The 23,328-nt window shown below is 35.7% G+C and overlaps 2 protein-coding genes across 5 annotated transcripts in view; one reads left to right on the top strand and one right to left on the bottom strand.

Moving 5' to 3' along the window:
* col4a4 (collagen, type IV, alpha 4) overlaps positions 1–3,396 on the top strand; it is an 86,402-nt gene extending 83,006 nt beyond the window's left edge. The window contains 2 exon segments of the mRNA XM_048160454.1: positions 234–517; positions 1,901–3,396. Coding sequence (XP_048016411.1) covers positions 234–517; positions 1,901–2,170 — 554 coding nt within the window. The 3' untranslated portion in view covers positions 2,171–3,396.
* A 4,779-nt stretch (positions 3,397–8,175) lies between these two features.
* Positions 8,176–22,346, bottom strand: rhbdd1 (rhomboid domain containing 1). Of its 4 annotated transcripts, none has more exons than XM_048161408.1 (9): positions 22,123–22,346; positions 17,132–17,221; positions 16,267–16,419; positions 15,798–16,077; positions 15,227–15,359; positions 11,260–11,348; positions 10,639–10,695; positions 10,217–10,417; positions 8,176–8,754 (listed from the first exon to the last, which is right to left on the bottom strand). In XM_048161408.1, the coding sequence occupies exons 2-9, from the start codon at positions 17,132–17,134 to the stop codon at positions 8,660–8,662; spliced, it is 1,011 nt and encodes a 336-aa protein (XP_048017365.1). In that variant the 5' UTR covers positions 17,135–17,221; positions 22,123–22,346; the 3' UTR covers positions 8,176–8,659. The 4 variants fall into 4 exon arrangements, with proteins under 4 accessions (XP_048017365.1, XP_048017363.1, XP_048017364.1 ...); XM_048161406.1 differs by lacking the exon at positions 22,123–22,346 and adding an exon at positions 19,627–19,833; XM_048161407.1 differs by lacking the exon at positions 22,123–22,346 and adding an exon at positions 17,521–17,818.
* Positions 22,347–23,328: the final 982 nt, after the last annotated feature.

Here is a 23,328-nt window from a genome sequence, read left to right as displayed (position 1 = left end):
TAGATACCATTATAGTTTATTTTAATTAGTTTTAGTCATTTTGTTTTTTATTAGTTTTTGTTTTAAATGTCTATATTGTTTTTAATTTAGTTTGTTATTTTAGTACAGTACATCAAAAATGTTTTTTATTCTTATTTCAAGCAACAAAAGGGTTTTTTATGCTTTTAGTTTATAAAAACCCTGATGACAACACATATGACACATTCAAGCTTATTTTTGTGTGTTTTCACCAGGCCAGGCAGGTTCATGTGTACCGATGTTCAGCACCATGCCGTTCTCCTGCTGTAATATGAACTCCTGTAATTACGCCAGCCGCAATGACAAATCCTACTGGCTGTCTACAACTGCCTCGATTCCAATGATGCCTATGAAAGGAATGGAAATTCAGCCACACATCAGCAGGTGTGTGGTGTGTGAGGCTCCATCGCCAGCCGTTGCTGTACACAGTCAAGACAGTTCTGAACCATCATGTCCACCCAATTGGACAAGGCTCTGGAAAGGATATTCATTTATTATGGTAAGGGAAGTACAGCTCTCTTCCAAACCCTTGTAAGCTGCCTTAAGCCCCGGGTATACTTCATTTTCCGCGCCCGGACGCATCACGCGCGCAGTCACGTCCGCGCGTCTTTCAAAGTATACTACACCACGGATGCGCGCAGATGACCGCGTTCGTCACATGCGCAGTACAGCTTTTTTCTATGTTATACCAGACATCGGAGAGCAGCACTGAGTCGTGTCATCAACGTGACATTCACTGGGCATGATCGGAGAAGAAAAGAAGTGCATCCTTTCCCATATTTTACTTATCCCCCTCCATGAATTTGCCGCCCTAAACACGTCTTTGTACTCTTTAAACATGAATTGTACAAATGTGGTTACTTTCTAATATCTTTGCACAAACGCTCGTCAAGTTCGCTGTCCATTGTCGTGTTTTTCTCTTTTCAAGCGTGTTGTTTTTAAAACGGTCTTTTCATACTCTTCTTTGACGGCTGAACACTGTGCTCAATACTGTGCGTATTGCCACCTAGTGGACTCTTCTATACTGCTTGCGCATGCGCTGTTGCACGCGGACTGTCCGCGCGGTCTCGAAATTTGGCCTGCACGCGGCCAGGGTGTGCGACCGGCCGCGAGCCCTCCGCATGACGAAAATTACGTCATGCGGACGGTGCACGAACGCGGACGGCCGAAATATACCCGGGGCTTTAGGGTACAAGGGTATTTTTTAGTGCTAAATTAAATATGTACTTATTTAAACTTGTGTGTGTGTGTATGTATGTGTGTATATATATAGTGATTTTAAACGCATCCAAAAATAAAAGTTTGTTTACATAATATATGTGTGTGTACTGTGTATAATTATTGTGTATATTTAAATACACACACAAACATGTATATATTTATATAAATATTTTATATATAAATATAACAAATTGTTTTTAAATATATACATGCCTGTGTATTTATATATACACAAGAATTATACACAGTACACACACATATATTATGTAAACAAACTTTTATTTTGGATACGATTAATCATTTGACTGTGTGTGTGTGTGTGTGTGTGTATATATATATATATATATATATATATATATATATATGTCTTGAGCATCAAATCATATTAGAATGATTTCTGAAGGATCATGTGACACTAAAGACTGGAGTAATGATGCTGAAAATTCAGCTTTGCATCACGGGAATACATTTTAAAATATAATGAAATATAAAACAATTATTTGAAATTGTAATAATATTTTACAACATTACTGTTTTACTAAATTTTTTGATCAAATAAATGCAGGCTTTGTGAGCATCTTACCACCCCCGACTTTTGAATGGTAGTGTGTATTTCTTTACATTTTAAACCAATCGCATGAACTTCATTTGTGTGATCCAGTATACAGGAGCAGGGGACGAGGGAGGTGGACAGTCTCTGACGTCAACAGGAAGCTGCTTGCAGGACTTCCGCAGTCTGCCATTCGTGGAGTGCCAAGGTTCGCGTGGCACATGCAAGTATTTCGCCACTATCTACAGTTTCTGGCTGACTAAAGTGGACAAGCGGGGCTTTAACACCAATCCTTACAAAACTGTGCTTGAGAACGAATGGGAGCAGCGTGAGAGCGTCAGCAGATGCAGCGTCTGCATGAAGACAGGTCCCGACAATTGATACAAGTGTTTTCTAAAAAAAAAAAACTGCACTGAGAATGCACATCAACAGGTCACTGGAGTGGAAGTGATTGACATATTTTTGCTCCCTTTTTTTTTTTTTTTTTTTGGAGAGGATAAAATGGACACAATTTGTGACCATTTTTATTGAACTACAGGCTGTGAACTTTTTACTTCATTGGATTTGTTTCTGCATATCTCAGCCTAACATGACTTATTTTACGTCTTTACCCAGTACACATTTTGCTTCTTGATTTTATAGTATTTTGGTGCTAGCAAAAGACCATTTGCTCAAATTCCAATATACCAATATTCATGTTCTCCCTGGTTCCTTGTATCAGCAACTATTATGTTTGTGCACATTATCAAACATTATCAGCACAATATTGTAATGCTAGTATAGGTCTATGGTGCTTTTTTTTTTTTTTTTTACCAAAATGAAGCATGAATACAAAACCTTAACAATGAACTCAAATAATCCAATGAAATCAAACCGGAACGTCTGCTAGCAGCTGTTGCCATCAATAGCTAAATTGATGTTGCCGTCAGTATAAATGCACCTTTTGACATGAAGGTGCAGTTTTCTCTGTACAGAAATCAACAAATTACTCTAGATGAAATTCTGCTTGGTTTTCTAGACTTGAAATCAAACCAAGCAGTTTATGTAGCATTAGAGTGTGGTCACAGTTTGCATTTGTTTGATCAAAAAAATACAGTAAAACAGATTTCATTCCCAAATGATTTTATTCCCAAACACCAGGTATCCACCTGCAAATGTTCATTGCGTTTCGTCTGCACACTCTGAGGTGCAAGTCATTTATGATGTATGAGAAAAGCTACAGTGGCTTCCACTATAGAGTGCAATAGTCTGGTTCCAGAAGTAAAAACTCCATTCATTTTCTCCATAAGGAAATCGATTTTGAACTTATAAACCTTTAAAGACTGTAAACTACACAAGATTGTTAATCCATGATATTTACACTGTCAGCCTGCATTTTTTCACATTAATTTTAAAATAATCACACTTAATAGTGGAATTCCTCATGGAAAAACTACATTACCCATGATGCAGTACAGAAAATTACACCAATCAAGAGTCGAAAAAAGCAACACATGCCAAAATCTCCCTAGGCTTTCAAAATACTGAAATGTTTGTGTATATATGCATATTTTGCAATACACTTAAAAATATATATTGCTTTTATATACAGTCAAACCAAAAATTATTCAGTCACTAGATATAATTTTTGTTAATTGTTTTACTAGTGTGTGCAGGACACTATAGTTCATTTATGTAATTGAGGATAGCAAAATAAAGTAAACTGTGATATATTATACCCAAAAATTCTCCATACAGTGGACTAGCATTAAAATTTATAAAAATATGGAACCAAAAATTATTCAGACACTTTGATCTGACCATGTTTATCTGACATAATTAAGATTATTTTTTTCTGACACAGTTTAACTCTAAGATCTTGTCATATTTTATTACCATTTTTTAAACTATAGTGAAAAAACTTTTTTTAATGAATAAAAATTGTTCAAGGTGTATGAATAAATTTTGGTTTGACTGTATATAATCAATATTTGCAAATGAGTAGTTTTATAATTCACCATTTTTAATTTGATTATGCTGTTCGCAATGCTTCATGGGATTGTAGTTCTTTCCTTCAGTAAAGTTGTTAAGTTCACAGTCTTGTAGTCTTTTTGTCTTATTTTCAAAAAGCAAATTGCTTCAAACGTTTGTGATTCACCTCATAGCAGATTGGCTTGATTCATGGAATATTACTCTTTAAAACCTCTATGGGAAAAATGAAAGGAAAAAATACTTCCGGAACAAGCGCAGCCAAAAAAGGGGTTGGGCACTGTTGCACTCTATTGCAGCAACTTCCATTGTTATTACAGATCATTTGCAGCAATTTCCCAGGAAGTGATGATTTTGTTCTCCTGAACACATGGGATGGAAATGGTGCTTTACTTGCCAATGTTTTATGCTATATTCCTATTCTGAGCAGTTAAATTCTTAACTTTGGATGTAAACATAGTACTGTATGCGTCTTAGCCTTGCTAATGCTAATCTCTAGAGCTACAAGAACTACAGTAGTCAACATTTGAAGTGGATCAAAACCTAAATCTAAAACCTTCTTCTTAGGACAACTTTGATGATCCACTTCAAATGTTGACTACTGTAGTTAGCTGTTTTGCCCAACATTTAACAGCATGAACCAACAAACATTTGGGTTTCTTTAAGAGTTGCCTCAGGTTTCCAAAGGAAACGCATCTCCCTGTGGCAAAAACTGGTCAATATGGCTGTGAATGTGAATGCTTGGAGGATCTTCAAGACTTCAGTCAGTTATTTCACTGTACTCGATACATATACACCATTTCTTAAAGTCCCTTGAGGCCACAATGTACATCTGAAATACTGTTTAATGTAGTTAGCCTAAAAATAGTCCTTCACATTTCATTTCTGCCTGTCCTCCTGTTCTGCTGTTTGTGAAAGGACCATTGCCATTGAACTTCCCACTCACTATTATTGGACACTTGAAAACCTTACCTGCTTAGTTTTTTGTTTGTTTAAAAAAACTTTGAAATATTCCCAAACTAACTTGAGCCATTAAATGAAACTAACACCTTCAGTATTGTACTGTCCATGTAAGGGGTCCTAAGAGAGTTTTTTTGTTCTGAGCATGATATATTCTTCTGTATGTACATATGATTGCACTGTGGACAGAACAGCTTTGCTTTATATTTTTACTAAATGCCAAGAGTATTTATTTAGCTAGAGATTACTTTGGTGCTATTTTGGATAACAGTGAATGAAACACTTGTTCCCTTTTAAAAAGAAGTGATTATTATTTTTGTCTGATTTTGATATTGCTGCAAGCTGGTTAGAAATGCAATTCACTGTGTTTGGGGACATTTTAATGTCTCGAGTACTGTACTGTTACACCCGTGCATGGAAATACACACGAGGACCACACAAATTGTTAAAACTCTTTCCTAAGAACTTTGGCTTTCATTGTCATTTGCATATTTACATTTAACAATCAGGTTCAACTCTGTGTATTAAATGTCTAATAAATTGTGATATTTGTAATAACATGCAATAATACCTTGGAAAAATGAATATATAAACTCACCCAACTGAGACACCTAACAAATCTGCATGGGGTTTCACATCACTACATCATGTTTTATACAGTTCTTTTATGCACTATTCTTGAGAAACATTACATTAAAGCCAAAAAATGAAATTTCTGTCATTAATTACTCACCCTCATATCATTCCACACCCGTAAGACCTTCCTTCATCTTCAGAACACAAGATATTTTTGATGAAATCTGAGGGGTTTTTTTATCCCCCATTGAAAGCGACGTAATTGCCGTCATTCAAGGTCTAGAAAAGTAGTAAAGACATTGTTAAAATAGTCAATGTGACTACAGTGGTTCAACCTTAATGTTATGAAGCGACAAGAATCTTTTTTTGAGCAAAAACTAAACAAAAATAATGACTTTCTTTTTACATTCTTGTCTCTCCCATCAGTTTCCTTCGCTGTTTATGTTGTACAGACAGTGCAACACTTCTGTGTTTTATGTCAGAACACCGACTTATTATTGGCTGACGCTGTTCATGTGAGCACCATGATGCATACGTGTGATGCTAACGCAGGAGCCGGACAGTAGTGTAGCACAAAGAGTTATGCCGGTATTCACTACAGAAAGTGAAATACTGACCATCTTGTGGCCGTACATATAGGCTAGTGAAACAAATGAGAAGAATAGTATTTTGTGTTAAACAGGTTGTTTTTTTTTTTTTTAAAGTTGGTGCTTGAAGTAAAGCTGCGCTTAATTTTCATTGATGACTGCAGTGTTAGGAAATATTATACACTCTTAATAATTTTAATTATAGGCCTATAATTCACTGTATAATAGTGTCACATTAGGCACAGAGACAAGAAGGTAAGATCCATGTGCAGCTTTAATGGGGTAATCCAGAAAAGTAATCCAACATGCAAGGGTCAAAATCCACAAAACAGTCCATACAAAAACAAGGGAAAAACAAACAGAGAAGCCGGTGACCTTAAATGAAACCTCAATAACAAAAGCAGAAACAAACAGGGTGTAAATAGACAGACACAAACGATCAAACACAAAACAGCTGAATGCAATGAGGGGATAATGAGTCCGGGAAGTGGTTTATGGGAAATGAAGTCTAAAAGTGGTGAAGCAAAAGTCCGGGTTGGAGTGCCCTCTAGTGGCTAACTAGGGCACTTCAACCTCTGATCATGACAAATAGACCTAAAAAATGTTTAAAATATTTTCAAAGAGGAGCTAATAGCCTAATCTTTTATCTTCACAGAACGTCAGTTATGCGGTGATGTGCTATGAAATTATTGAGGGGCAAATTTATTATTAATTTAAAGGGGTGATGAACTGAGAAATCAAATTTTCCTTGAGCTTTTGACATATAAGAGGTCATCATACTTTAAGAATATCCTGTAAGTTTCAGAGCTGAAAACTTCCTTGTTAGTCCAATAAAAGCTTTAATTGACACCAGACCCAGAAAACGACAGAATTTTCTAAGTGGGGATCTATGACGTCAAAGGGCAGCAAGCACCTCCTCCGCAGAAGAAGATCAACGCCTACTTCATCACTGCCTGTTTAGCCCCGCCCACCGATTCACGCATGACATGGGATAGAATAGATAGCCTAAGTAACATAGGCCTATGTGGGGCTAAACCGGTTTGAGCTACCTAGCAATAAACATGCCGTTGAGGATTACAAAATATTGTGCAGTGCCTGGACTCGACAGTAATGCGACAACATGTCAGTAATTCTAATGCCTGATCTGATATTAATGATTCATGTACAGTCAGATGTTCTTTGTCTGTGTCAGTAAATCAAACCCGTGACTAAACATCAACTTGCAATGTTTCTCTTAGTAGGATGAAAATAATCTGTAATTTATTGGTGATTAAATTATATAAAGAAAGCGATCAAAGAACGCCCCCTTTGCAATTGTTGGAGCAGCATGCATGACCCCTTTAATAATAAAAAAAGCCTAACCTAATAGTAATAATAATAGAAGAAAGTAACAGGCCTACGTTCATTGGAAATGTCAAATCCTCTTAATATTGCCAATGTTTGATGCTTTTAACAATATCTCTGGCTATCGTCGATACATGATCATCTTCTGTTGACGCATCACGGTTATCTTTCCACTAATATATCCAACTTTTTTTCAACATAACTCGATGTAATGCACACTAACAAAAACCAGCATTCCGAATAAAATAAACAATTTTCATTTGTGGACTGTATAAAAATATAATAAATACACTACCGTTCAATAGTTTGGGTTCGGTAAGATTTTTTATATTTTTAAAAGAACTCTCTTATTCTTATTAAGGCTGTATTTATTTGATCAAAAATACAGTAAAAATCTATATTTTTGGGAAATATTATTACAGTTTAATATAACTGTTTTATATTTGGATATATTTTAAAATGTAATTTATTCCTGTGATCAAAGCTGAATTTTTAAGCATCATTACTCAGTCTTCAGTGTCACATGATCCTTCAGAAATCATTCTAATATGATGATTTGATGCTCAAGAAACATCTATCATCAATGTTGAAAACATTTGTGCTGCTTCATATTTTTTCTGAAAACCGATACGTTACATTTTTCAAGTTTCTTTGATGAATGGATATGTTAAACTTTTTACTGTGACTTTTGACCAATTTAATGCATCCTTGCTGAATAAACATTCATTTCTTTCAAAAAACTTGCTGACCAACCTAACTTTTAAACGGTAGTGTTTATGTACTATGTAAAAGGAGTGTTATGCTATCTAAATGCAGGAAGTCTCTCACATTCAGTTAATTATCTCTCTATTAACCTGAATTTTAATACTTTTTATTTTTACTAAATATTTTATAACATACCATATGAGCAAGGAAGTATCTTAGAGCCAATGCAAAACCAGCTACAACATGTCAGAAAAAGCATGGTTTATTGTTTGCTTACAAAAATATACTTTCTTGTGAAACAAAGTATAAGTTACTTAAGAAGAAAAGTTGTTTGGAAATAACCAAGTGCTATGTGCTAGATAAGATTTACATTAAAAAAAAAAAAAAAATCATCTTACTGTGCATTCAACATCCTGCAAAAGGCACTCGTATCTACAACCATGTGTCATGGATGTTCACCTCATGAATGTTAAACTTTTCACATAAATACATTAAGAGCAGTATTTAAAGCAAAAGCAAATGTGTGTACAAGCTTTTTGCAATTAGAAATACAGGCAGCAGCCTTGGAAACCGGACACACATTAGAGGGGATCCACTGATGTCATCATAAATGCTATACAATGACAACCAATCAGCAGTGGAAGAATCTTCTCCAGTAGCTCTGATTGGTTGTTTAGTGCTATCTTTCATGTAAACAATCTAGTAGTATTATCCAAGGTTCTCCAAGCGCTCAGCTGGTAAATCTCTGAAGTCGTCGCCAGCGGATCTCTTCAGGGGTCGGGTGGGAATAAGAGCCATGTGAAGATCTAGCCTGTGTAGAACCACCTACAAAGCAAAAATAACAAAGTTACACACACACACACATATACATATATATGTAACTAATCTATTTGAATCTAACAGATCTGGGGGCTCGTCCGGGATATTAGAATAGATTAGTTGTTTTGTCATGTGGTCAGTAGGTGGCAGTAGATGGTCATTTCCATTCATCTGTACACCAAAGGAATGATGTTCATAAATTTGCTTAAAGGGTTAGTTCACCCAAAAATTAAAATTCTGTCATTTATTACTCACCCTCATGCCGTTCCACACCCGTAAGACCTTCGTTAATCTTCAGAACACAAATTAAGATATTTTGGTTGAAATCCAATGACTCAGTGAGGCCTGTATAGCCAGCAATGATATTTCCTCTCTCAAGATCCATTAATGTACTAAAAACATATTTAAATCGGTTCATGTGAGTACAGTGGTTCAATGTTTATATTATAAAGCGAAGAAAATATTTCTGATGTGCCAAAAAAAACAAAATAACGACATATTTAGTGATGGCTGATTTCAAAACACTGCTTCAGGAAGATTCGGAGCACAAATGAATCATGATTCAGATCGCGTGTCAAACCACCAAACTGCTGAAATCACGTGACTTTGGCACTCCAAACTGCGGATTCACCACGCTGATTAATTATGCTCTGAAGCTTCCTGAAGCAGTGTTTTGAAATCAGCCATCACTATATAAGTCAATATTTAGTTTTTTTGGCTCACCAAAAATATTCTCGTCGCTTTATAATATTAATATTGAACCACTGTACTCACGTGAACCGATTTAAATATGTTTTTAGTACCTTAATGGATCTTGAGAGAGGAAATGTCATTGCTGGCTATGGAGGCCTCACGGAGCCATCAGATTTTATCAAAAATATCTTAATTTGTGTTCCGAAGATTAACGAAGGTCTTGCGGGGTGTGGAACGGCATATGGGTGAGTAATAAATGACATTAATTTCATTTTTGGGTGAACTAACCCTTTAATGCTGTTTTGGTCCAGATACAAAAAGTTTGGGGTTGGTAAGATTTTGCAAGGTTTTTAAAAGAAGTCTCTTCTGCTTATCAAGGCTACATTTATTTTTTTTAAAAAAAAGAGTAATACTGTAAAATATTATTACAATTTAAAATAACTTTTCTATTTGAAGATATTTTAAAATGTCATTTATTAATGTAATGACAAAGCTGAATTTTCAGCATTATTACTCCAGTCTTCAGTGTCACATGATCCTTCAGAAACCATTCTAATATGATGATTTGCTGCTCAAGAAATATTTTTTTCTTATTATCATCAATAGTGAAAACAGTTGTGCTGCTTATTATTATTTTTTTCTGGATAAATGTCTTTACTATGACTTTTGATCAATTTAATGCAAGAAATAAAATTTCTTTAAAAAAATATATATATATATATATATATATATATATGTATCAAGTAGCCATTTTCAACACCTCTTGACTCCTCACCTCTGTCATTCAGGCTGGCCCTGACAGCGGCCTCATACTGCTCCTCATCTGACAGTCCTCCTGTATAGGGATGCTGGGGTGGCGCAGAGGGCATCTGTGTGTTGTACGGCTCCCTGTAGGGGGCGCCATAGTTCCTTTGATTAAATGACTGCTGTCCGTAATGGGTGTTTGGAGGATACGGCATGCCATATCCACTGTATCCTGTGAACACAGACGTACAAATTATGGATCTTAAGGACTATAATGGACTAGTAAGCAGCCCTTAAATAATTTCATCTTTAATGGCTCAGAGCCATTTCTAGGATGGATGTGATTTAGTAATATCAGATGGCTGCCTTTATAACAAATTGAATATTTCCCTATAAAACAAAAAGCGAAAAATGATTCAGATTTGATATTATTGAAGATCTGTAACTGTATACCTGCTGAACTGTAGTATGTCTGCTGCCCTCCATAATGCCCATTAGATGTCACAAAGCCTGAAATTACATAGATATGGCCGTTTATGTGACTGGATGCATTTATTTCCAGATTAAGTGTCCTCATACTCTACTATTCAAAAGTTTTTTAAAATGTTTTTGAAAGAAGTCTCTAATGCTCACCAAGTCTGCATTTATTTGATCTAAAATAGAGTTAAAATAATAAAACGGTTAAAAGTGTTTTCTATGTGAATATATTTTAAAATGTCATTTATTCAAAGCTGAAATTTCCGCATCACTACTCCAGTCTTCAGTGTCACATGATCCTTCAGAAATCATTCTGATATGATGATTTGTGCTCATTATCAATGTGGAAAACAGTTGTGCTGCTTAACAATGTTGTAGAAACCATGATACATTTTTTTCAAGATTCTTTGATTAAAATTAAAGTTCAAAAGAACAGCATTTATGTTAAACAGAAATCTTTTGTAACATTATTAATGTCTTTACTGTGACTTTAGATCAATTTAACACATCTTTTCTGATTAAAATGCATAATTTCTTACATATTTAAAAGGTACAAAAATGTCAAAGACACACAAGAACATTCAAATTGTTGTTTACCTGCACAGATTTTCATGAGTCTCTTTAGTGGTCCATTCGTGTAGAGCAGCCCAACCAGGATCCCAGCCAGATGTCCAACAAATGACGTCCTGCAAGAGTGAAAGTGTGTTAATACAAGCTGTGAATCAGATCCTAGGCCTGGTCCTAGACAATGTGGGACACGTGTGAGAGATAAATTTACTACTATTATACTACATAAATATTGTTTTATATTATTTGCCATTATGTTGGATGATAACATGTTTTAAATCACTGAATAAGCTTTGTTATTTGTGACCGGCATCAGTGACTGGCCCCTGAATAACAGACTAGTAGGTAAAAATCACATTTTATACTAATATAAATTTCCTTAAATAACGACTAGTTTATTTTCCTTTACTACACTATGCCAACAATAAATGTGTTTTACTGGATTCAGTTTATGTTGAACTTGTATTTGTTGATTTTAATAAATACAAAGAACTCATTTCACAGTAAAAATAATCGTCACTCTTTTCGTCACTTTCATTTTTAACAGTAATGCATATCCCTTCTGGGCAAACTAGTCAAAGATAATAGTGTATGCCAAGAGCACACTACTAGTGGTCATTGTATAAAACACAAAGGAAAAGCGCTGTGTTCGAAATCGCCCCCTAAACCCTTAAATAGGGCACTATTCGGGGGGACAGCCATTTGTAGTGGTGTCATAGTGGACATTATCGAGTGCACTCATTCAATCCCATAATGCACCACATTCGACCACAATAATGAATGTACAACTGATGTACATTTAACGGCTAGAGAAGCGCTGTGAGGGTTGCACCGAATGAATCCCTGCGTCTCACCAGAAGATGGCGCCCACAGCTGAATCATCCATCAATCTATTTTCCAAAGGGCTGGTCCAACATGGCGTAATATCATACAGTTACACATTCCTTTTTAATTATTAAATTGTTTAATTAAAGCTGCGATCCGTAAGTTTTGCCTCTTTGTCGCCATCTCTGTTTGAAACCTGCAATTGCAGTTATTTGTGGAGTTATTATCTTTAGGTGGGTTGTGCATCGGCACAGTTCGGATGAATCTAATGTTTGGTGTTAGTCAGCACATCGGTGTGGATACTGTACTTCGGAATCATAGATTTTAGTCTTGAAGCATGACCAAAATAAGAAGTTTCACTGGAAAATGGAATCTGAACAAGTAACAAATCTGACACTTTTGTTCTGACCAACTGAGGAAAAAAAAAAAAAAAAAAAAAAAAAAAAAAAATCACACTGCCAATGATGATTAAATCTAACTACCGCTTAACTTAGATCACATCAAACTGTGCAAATTATTATTATTGTTACTTTGTTCTCAAATTTTTAATGTTAACAACATCAGCATTGCGTGACTATGTGTATTTAGTGTGTATTAGCTTTGCATGTAGATTTCAATTTCTGTAGCCACTCCACAGTCGGATGTGTTTTGATTTTGACTACAGGGGAATCTCCTGCTGTCACTAATGATTGTCATTTGGACCTTTCTGGATTATAATCCGCTATCAAAATGATAAGTTTAATTATTGCTGCTGTGAGAAAAGGCTATAAATGATCCGTCACCAGCAGCATCCTCACATATAGCCTACTAGCTGGGACTCCTTTATGTAAACAGACGTGACGTAATGACGCAAAGACGAATGACTGCATGCTCGAATTTCCCGCAGAAACCCACCAGTACCACTCTAATTAGAAAACACTATTACAAGCTTACCTTTGTGAATTGGGGTAAGGTTAAGGAGATGGTTTTGAACACTGGCTGGTTATGTACTTGCTCAAAAATTGATTTTGGATAAAATTTTTTTAACCAAAAAAAAAAAAAAATAATGTACGGACTGCAGCTTTAAGATTAATACATGCTATTTTCCATGACAGAGTATAAGATTTTTTTTTTTTTTAAGTTTCAAATGATTATTAAACAGCAACCACAAACTATGCAAAAGCGGCAGCCCTTCTGGCACACTGAGTGTCTGAATTCACTCACTTGTTTTCATTCACTCCTTCAAGTGAACTATATTAGTGGACTAATGTAGAGAATAGTGAATGAGGGTATAGGGAACGATTTTGATGTGTTTCCTTTGACTGTCCATGCAGTCCTCATTAGCGGAAAAAAAATCCCTTCACTACAAATGCATTAGTTGGATATTTTACCGCTTTAGCTTGAACATACAGTACAGTACAGTATATATATATATATATATATATATATATATATATATATATATATACAGTACAGTCCAAAAGTTTGGAACCACTAAGATTTTTAATGTTTTTAAAAGAAGTTTCATCTGCTCACCAAGGCTACATTTATTTAATTAAAAATACAGTAAAAAACAGTAATATTGTGAAATATTATTACAATTTAAAATAACTGTGTACTATTTAAATATATTTGACAAAGTTAATTTATTCCTGTGATGGCAAAGCTGAATTTTCAGCATCGTTACTCCAGTCTTCAGTGTCACATGATCCTTCAGAAATCATTCTAATATGCTGATCTGCTGCTCAATAAACATTTATGATTATTTTCAATGTTGAAAACAGTTGTGTACTTTTTTTTTTCAGGATTCCTTGATGAATAGAAAGTTCAAAAGAACAGCATTTATCTGAAATACAAAGCTTCTGTAGCATTATACACTACCGTTCAAAAGTTTGGGGTCAGTAAGAATTTTTATTTTTATTTTTTTGAAAAGAAATTAAAGAAATGAATACTTTTATTCAGCAAGGATGCATTAAATCAATCAAAAGTGGCAGTAAAGACATTTATAATGTTACAAAAGATTAGATTTCAGATAAACACCTGTTCTTTTGAACTTTCTATTCATCAAATAATCCTGAAAAAAAATATTGTACACAAATATTTTGTACAATTGTACACATTAAATGTTTCTTGAGCAGCAGATCAGCATATTAGAATGATTTCTGAAGGATCATGTGACACTGAAGACTGGAGTAATGATGCTGAAAATTCAGCTTTGATCACAGGAATAAATTACTTTGTCAAATATATTCAAATAGAAAACAGTTATTTTAAATTGTAATAATATTTCACAATATTACTGTTTTTTACTGTATTTTTAATTAAATAAATGTAGCCTTGGTGAGCAGACGAAACTTCTTTTAAAAACATTAAAAATCTTAGTGGTTCCAAACTTTTGGACTGTACTGTATATATATATACTGTACTACTGTATGTTCAAGCTAAAGCTGTAAAATATCCAACTAATGCATTTGTAGAGAGGGTAATTATGTTTTCCGCTAGGACGAGGGATAATATTCTCCCTTATTTCGGAACTAGCCTAACTGTAATAGTATTGTTTTACTCTAGTGCCTTTTATTTATTTATTTATTTATTTATGGTTTAATGCCATATCAGCAGCAATGGCTATATTCATGGCAATCAGCAGAATCACTTCAATACATTGTATACAATAATTTAAAACATTTGTCTTAAAAACAATCACTATACAAAATCAGACATATATACCAATAACAACAACATAAATAACAACAATTACATAGAGTCTTTCAATTGAATATTCGACAAAAATTCTAAAATTACTCCAGGAGAAACCTTTTTAAAAAGGTCCATTAATGTGTTCTCTGTATAAAACTGTTGTCTAATATTATTTAAAAAAGGACATTCTATTAAAATATGTTTTACACTCGTGAAATTCTTACACAAATCACAAACCGGTTTCTCTTCCCCCATCAATAAATATGAATGAGTGAGTCTTGAATGTCCAATTCGGCATCTCGTATATACAACCTGGTCATATCTGTTTTCAAAATAATAACTAATAACTCCTTGATTTAACACTGGATTCACCTCATATAATTTGTTATTTACACATTCGTTCCATTCCATTTGCCATTTATTGTAAATATACAGGTTCAATATGGGTTTAATGTCAGATGCTCTCTAGTGTCTTTGAAATGAGTGTCATGCTTACCCTGGATTCATGATATGGATGAGGACCAACTCCACCCAGCAGGCGTAGCGATTGGCTATGGGCAGCCCCATGACGTACGTGGACCCACCTGGATGATAATGATTATTCACCACCTTCAGCCCAAACAGGACACCTGAAACGAAACAAACAACTTCAATTGCTTATTTCTTAGTAGAGAAATATAAAATGTCATCTATAAATGAATTGATTTCTGTTGTCCCACTACATTTTTAGAGACACTTATAATGTTACGGAAAGATTTCTATTACAAATAAATGCTGTTCTTTTGAACTTTATATACATCAAGGAATCCTAAAAAAATAAATAAATCATGATTTATGAAAAAAATTAAGCAGGACAATGTTTTGAACATTGATAATAATATGTTTCTTGAGCATCAAATCATCATATTAGAATGATTTCTGAAGGATCATATGACACTGTGAGTAATAGTGCTGAAAATTCAGCTTTGGCATCACAGGAATAAATTAAATTTTAAAACATATGAAATTAGAAAATGGTTATTTTAAATTGTAATAATGTTGTTATTATTATCCAACACAACACATACCCGAGAACCCCACCGCACACTGTAGACTGTACGAGGAGTCTTCCGTCATCTTGGTCAGTCCTGTCTCCAGGAGCAGGTAGACCAATCCGGTGAGCAGAGAGAAGACAGACAACAGGTACGCAAACCAGGCGCCTCCCAGCTTCTTCTCAAGCTTGATGCCCTTCCAGAGGAGCGAGGCCATGTTGAAGTACAGGTGCATGTCGTCAACATGGTGAAACGGTGACAGCAACAGACGACCCCAGTCTCTGTACCAGTACGCCTCCCGAACACTTAAACACGTCTGCAGAACAAAAGTATTAACATTCAACATATTAAGAATTGTGACTACAACTTGCCTTTACTTTGACTTGTGCAACTTCTACTAACCTTTTTCAATATATTTTTGTCAATTTTCAAATATTCTCCATTGACTCACTATTGGCAGATGTTGCACATTTTTGATGCTGAGGTTTGTGTTTTTATAACGTACCTGCAGGAGGGGTTTGACAGGAAAGAGGAACAAATAGACATTGAGGCCCAGTGTTGCAAGAGTGACAGGTGGGATGTTGTCTATTCCCAGCTGGAAAACCTGAGAGGCCAGTAGGAGCAGGCCGAGATTGAATCCCCTTTGTCTGTTACGATTCTGAAAAACAGAATTATGTATTTCATCTAAATCCAAAATTCTCTGAACTGAACATTATTCAAATGGTCAACAGTTGGGTCCCTTCGAGAAAAGAAACTTGGTTAATAACCTCATCGTGTTATAAAAAAATAATACTTTCATTCAGCAAGGACACATTAAATGAAGACTAAGAAAAGACTTCTATTGAAAATAGTTCCTTTGAACGTTTTATTATTTAAAAAATCCTGAAAAAACATGTTTCATGGTTTCACTCACAAAATAATAATAGTAGTCTTAATAGTACTCAAAATAATAATAGTAGCACAACTGTTATTATACAAAATGTTTTTGAGCAGCAAATCAGCATATTAGTAGACTGAAGAATGGGATGACGGCTTTGAAACCAAATGAATAAATAATATTTCAAAATATATTCAAATAGAAAACAGTCATTTTAAATTGTAATAATATTTCACAATATTACTGTATTTTTAATCAATTAAATGTTTCATGTTGGTACACAAATGTGCGCGGTCAAATAAAAATCTATTTTCCTAACACAATGTTTTTAAAGTCTCTTTTCCCTTTACAAACTCTAATGAGGAATAGATTATACTCCATGCTAAACTGTCACTTTAAGAGAATATTCTGGGAAATATGCATGTATGTAAGCGCTCTGTTTATATGAAGTGTAAATGTACTAACGTACAAAAACTGAGCATTTATCACTTACCATAATATCTGAATGACAGCTTCTGGCTCGAAGTTCATACGTTTGGATGTTGTGTCGTGACTCTGCTGAGTAAAAAGCGATTCCCAAATCCTAATATCAGCGATAAACAGTAGGACACGTCAGATTTTACTTTCATTTCACTACGTTTCGTCAGTAAACACGGAAGTGATGTATCTGTGGCTTCTTTTTTTCTTCTAATTTTATGGCGGATTACATGACTTATCAGGTGCATACCGCCACCTATTGTACCGGAGTATGCAGCGTGGATTATGGCTCGAATAAACTACTTTACATAATAATAATATTTATTAAAAAAAAAACAAATCCAATAATATATCATATATCATTCAGGTATTCAACAACAGCTTTGTGTGCATCTTTTAGGCTACCTCTTCTGTAACTGTGGCTTCTGTTCGCGTGATCTTAGCACTCCTGGGGCCTGTACCATGAAGCTGGATTAGCTGGCTAGCCAGGTAAATTTCAGATTAGTTTACTCCAATCCTGGCTTTTAGGTACCATGAAAGTGACTTGGCTTTTAGCGGTGTTCATCGCCATAGTAATTTATGCTCCACGGCTAACCTGCTCCGGGGCAGGTTATGTTCTGGTTCAGAGATCTCAAACCGAAATTGGGCCAATCAGATGTGAGCTAAATGAACTGACACATCCAACGCAATAAAGTCACTCCCCCAGTTTCTCTTCCTCCAAATTAAAGGTCACTATATAGAAAAATAACATTAACAATGAAATTGTCTTGCTTTAATGATAATTATTTTATGATTTATATATGACTTATATAATTATTATATGATATATATTATTATTAATCCATTACACACAAGCGATTTTAGTTTAACAGTTATTATTAATTATTGAGTGTCAATGAATATTAATACAGATCATATGTAATATAAAAAAGCTGTAAATAAACTTTAAATATGACTACATACTACTGAGGCCAGCTAGTAGTCGCTGTGCAAGTAAACGTCACTCCTCTGATCTCAAGAAGAGATGCTCTAACGAGGAGGCTAAAGGCTGCAATCTCTAGCGTCAGTCACTAGACTCGAGCATCTATTGAGATCAGAGGAGTGAGGTTTACTTGCACAGTGACTACTAGCTGGCCTCCGTTACACATGTTTGAGTCTTTATCGCTATATATTACTATATAAACTAACTTCACAAGTTTCACTTGCACTGATAGAGCAAGATAATTTCATTTATTTGTCCTCTTTCATGGACAAGTATTTTCATAAGTGTAAATGAGTTTAAATACTTCATTTTCTTCAATCTCTTAAAGGAACACTCCACTTTTTTTGAAAATAGGCTCATTTTCAGTTTTACCGTTTTCAAATCCATTCAGCCGATCTCCGGGTCTGGCGGTACCACTTTTAGCATAGCTTAGCATAGTTCATTGAATCTGATTAGACCGTTAGCATCTCGCTCAAAAATAACCAAAGAGTTTCAATATTTTTCCTATTTAAAACTTGACTCTTCTGTAGTTACATCGTAAGACCGGCGGAAAACGAAAAGTTGCGATTTTCTAGGCCGATATGGCTAGGAACTATACTCTCATTCTCTCTCACTCTCATTGGCCTAATATGTCATAATTATTCATAATTTTAATTTATTTAATATAAATATAATGAATAATTAGCAGCAAAATATGAGCAATTTGGTCTCTAAAATGTTTTCACTTAAAGGTGCTAAAGAGGATGTTTTGTTTTATACATTTTTGCAATATTACTTGAAACTGTCTTTACTAACTGATAAAAGACTATTTATTAGGTGCACTGAAAGGAATAATATTAATATACATCATCTGTGCACGAGGTAGGGCCTTAAAAACATCAGCCAATCGTTTATGCGATCATCGCGTAAACGATTGGCCCTCTGACTTGTCAATCACTGCCGTGACGTTCCTTGTGAGAGACGTGCGCGGATTGGCCCTCTGGCTTGTCAATCACTGCCATGAGGTTCCTTGTGAGAGATGAGCACGGCTGCGCGCTCCAGTAACTTTCCACACTCCACAGGCGCCGCATGAGATGTTTTTGTCCGGGGACAGGAGTAACAACTGCAGATTATGAGTTACCTGCGGTGAGTCTGACATAATGAATCCACTAACACGATACAGCGAATGCCGGTGGTAAACACTCGTGTTCCAATACTCGTGCACGAATTTTGGGAGGCGTTCCCTCGAAAGGAGGGGGGGTTGTTCTTACTCATGCGCTCTTTTCAAAAACTCAGTAACAGTCTTTGGTTTCTCAGTCGACGAAAAGATCCTCTTTAGCACCTTTAAACTGCTTTAATTTTTGGAGAGAGAAATACAGGGGGAGTGGCTTTATTGCATCAGATACATGTCACTTTACTCACAGCTGATTGGTCGAGTTTGGGTTTGTGATCTCTAACCCAGAATAAAACCTGCACCGGAGGAAACCCGCTAAAAACCAATCCACCTTCATAAGCCCGAAAAAGATTGCTCAAACTAATTTTGAACTTACCTGGGTAGCAACTTTGTGCAACAGGCCAATGGAACGATCTATTGAGTGTCGCTTCTTTTTTATTTTTTGTTAAGACTGATGCCGCGTTTCAGGCAACCCGTTATCCGTGTTTTTCCAACCTTCTACCCGTGAAAGTGCACTGGAACAGCAGTCAAAGCCGTGACTTCCCACCCGTTAACTCGTACTAGATCGATGTACTCCCAGTTAGGGGTTCTGACGTCACATAGCCCGCGAAACAACAATGGCAGCCCCTACGGATGCGGTGTTTATGCAAGTGCACGGTAAAATAACATGAAATACAAGGTATAACAGCTTCTCTTGCCTTATGCGCCGTTTTCCTCTGTTTCCCTCAAATAAGCAAGGAGTAAGCACCTTTGGCGATAGAAATAATTGTTAATGAGCATAAGCCCCATACAGTCCGCCATGTTGGTTTGTTTACACTTTTACGCAGTTTGGCGTGACTTTCAGGCTCAAAAACCTGCATGGAATGCAGCATATGAGACAGATTCGAAGGGACCGTCTGCAAACCAGCAGGCCAACAGTGGTGTGTGAAATAAATTTGGTGATACTACAGTGTTAAGGCATAGGCTTGTTTGAGATGAGCAAATTCTGCGCAGAACCGATCACCGGTGATCACCGCGAGATGCATGCCGGTTAGAAATGTGTCCGAGGGTGGGCCGCCTTGCTCTGATGTCATGCTGACGTGTGTCAAAAACCTCTCGCGAGTGCGAGGCGGACGTGTCGGATTCTGCAGTCGAGCGCAGTTGCTCTCCACCGACTGCGCTGACCAAAAGCACGATGGGAAACGACTTGCTGACGACACAGCTTAAAGCTTATTGGTTTAAACAACCGTGATGTATTGATCTGATTTAAAATGTTTGATTTTAAAACTCTAATATCATGTTTTTATGTGTAAAAATAATGTGTGAATATTCCCAAACTCTCTGACACAGGGATCTCTCTATGGGTTATGCGAACGTTGTCATTTATAAAAAAATATATATAAAAACATGTCTATAATTAAAGTAAAAATGATTGATACATCTTTCGAATGGAAACAAATAACAAGTACTTTGGGTGTATTGTTCATTATGTTTATTTTCATAAAAAAGCAACAGAACTTAAATTACATCCAGTTTATCAGCAACACAGCGCACGAGTGTGAATCCCGCGATATCCGCCTTTGATCTCGTAGGTTCTGATCCACTACGAGAACAGAGAACTGTTCGTCTTGCCTGCACTTTTTTCACTCCTCCCCTAACTGCAACCGCCTACTCTCGGCTGAACTTCAGGCGAGGCTAGGCGCATCTCAAACAAGCCTCATGTACACACCGGGACGAATATCGCGCGCGATTATCGCCGACGTTTAACGCCTCGTGAGTAAACAAATGGCGCCATGTGACATTGAAGTTATTGACTGTTTTTGTAGTAACGCTTTTCGGGTTTTGCACTTTGCAGACGGTCCCTTCTAATCTGTCTCTCAGCCGTCCGCGCATAGAGAACCATGTATTTTGTCCACCGCGGAGGAAAGCTGGTTTTGATGGAAATGAGGTTGTAGCTGCTTGTCTACGTTAAGTAACTACGATTGAAAAGAGATGTCATTTGTGTAGCAACAGCGTTTGGCTCAAGAGTTATTGATCCGGCAAATTCAAATCTGAGAATATGCGGCCAACTTTACTTAAGTCGAAGGGTTTGTCTCCAAGGTAAGGAGGGTTTCATTTCTCTTTAACCCTTTAGTTGGCAAGACCATAAAGAGACATCAGGAACTTAATTTATTGCTATTTTCCATCTTATTAGGACACAAATAATACAACTTGATATTTTTTGCCTTGACTTTTAGTTTTGATTTTAATGTTTGTATCCCCTAGGATATGTTGCTAATTTGGGGGTAACCTATAAATTCATTGAAAACTGAATTCTTGTTTGGCAATGCCTTTTACAACATTTTAAAGTATGAATTATCCATCAGAGGACAGAAGGCATGAAGTAGATTGTGTACGACAGCGTTTCTCAAAGTGTGGGCCGCGCCCCGCCACTGTTGGGGAATAGAGACATGACCGGTGGGGCGCGACAAACGAGAGGAAATTTGGTCATTTTTGTGCCCATCTCTATTAACCTTTTGAGTCCCACATATGCGATTTTTATTTATGTGCCCCTGAGAGTACGGTCACAAATATGGGATTTAGAACGTTCAGTGACGTCACTTAACTGCCAGATTCAAACTGTGCTTTCGCGCTTTGGCTGGCGCTGAGCCAGAGACGGACGCGCGCTCAGCACTTCTCATTTATCACAACTATGCAGTGTTTTCAACCACATAATGTTTATTTTAGGTGTCAGACATTTAAATATACGTAAGTACTAGTAAAACAATACATTTAGAGTTTGTAAAGTACATACTGATATCTATGGAAGCAGCAGTAACAATCAATTAAAAGTTATATAAGTAACTATAAAGTTTACTCTACTTTTCTCCCAGATCACTGGCCACTTACTTACATGAATTTCGGGAGAAATTGATGAATTCACGTCCTATAAATCCGACTGACCGGGCTTGCTGAACAGCTGCGCAAACAAACATTCTGCGCCTATCTAGCGTTCTAGATCAAGATCATTTATTAACGATTTTAAAACGACAAAACACTTACTTCTACATATTTGAGAATCGGAATATCAGATAGTTGATGACATGGTAAGCAAGTTTGTGAATATTTTGAATAAAAAAGGAGAAACGAAATAAAAGCGTTACATCTGTCATACAGTGTTATTGTGGCTGCGGTGCATGACGCGTCGCCATGGAAACAATAAGGGGAAACGTTCTAAAATAATGGTCGCGTAAAAAAAAAAAAACTCAAATAATATTTAATTTATAATTTATATGTAATAAATAAAATGCAAAGTGATAATATAATTGCACTTTTATTTTCTCTATTTGAAAGTTTTTAATGCTGTTATTTAATGTAATGTTTTAAAATGTAATGTTAATAAAATAAGTTAATACATTTTAACAGTTAAACTTAAAGCCTAGTTTATTAAACATTTTGTTGGGGCGATTGGAGACAGGTGGGGCTCGGAACCCTTCCCTACCTCCAAAGTGGGGAATGGCAGAAAAAGTTTGAGAAACACTGGTGTACGACAAAAGCAAAGTTTCGGCAAAGTTTTGGGCGATATTGATAAATTATAGACCTAGAAATTTGGATTTTAAATATGATAAAGTAGTAATATATTCATAAATAAGCATTATATTGTTCAACAGAATTTTACAAAGAATGTTTGCTTTAAGTTACGAGAAAATACATTTTTTTAAAAAAATTGGCTATAATATTGTAATGTGCATTGCCAAACAAGCGTTCTTTTTTCAAAGAATTTATACCCCCAAACTCGCGACGTATCCTGGGGGATACAAACATTTACAGACAGATTATGAAAAATGTAAAAATTATATTCATAAATTTTCAACATTAACCTAATAAGCTAAACAACAACTCAACAACAACTTTTTAAACATGTAAGTTCCCTACAAATATAGTAAATATGTGAAATATATCATATTTATCAGAAGATGAGTAGATTTCCCACTACAGGTAGTCATGATGATTTAAATGCTGCCCGTGAGCTAAACAAAACATTTATGAACAAAGTCAATATATTCACAACAAACACCCTTTCAACATGAAACCAAGAAATGAGACCTAAACTTTCCTT

The sequence above is a fragment of the Megalobrama amblycephala genome, linkage group LG16 (genome assembly GCF_018812025.1).
Source record: "Megalobrama amblycephala isolate DHTTF-2021 linkage group LG16, ASM1881202v1, whole genome shotgun sequence".
NCBI lineage: Eukaryota > Metazoa > Chordata > Actinopteri > Cypriniformes > Xenocyprididae > Megalobrama > Megalobrama amblycephala.
Note: the sequence above shows the minus strand (reverse complement) of the source record. Positions and strands in the feature narration are given on the sequence as shown.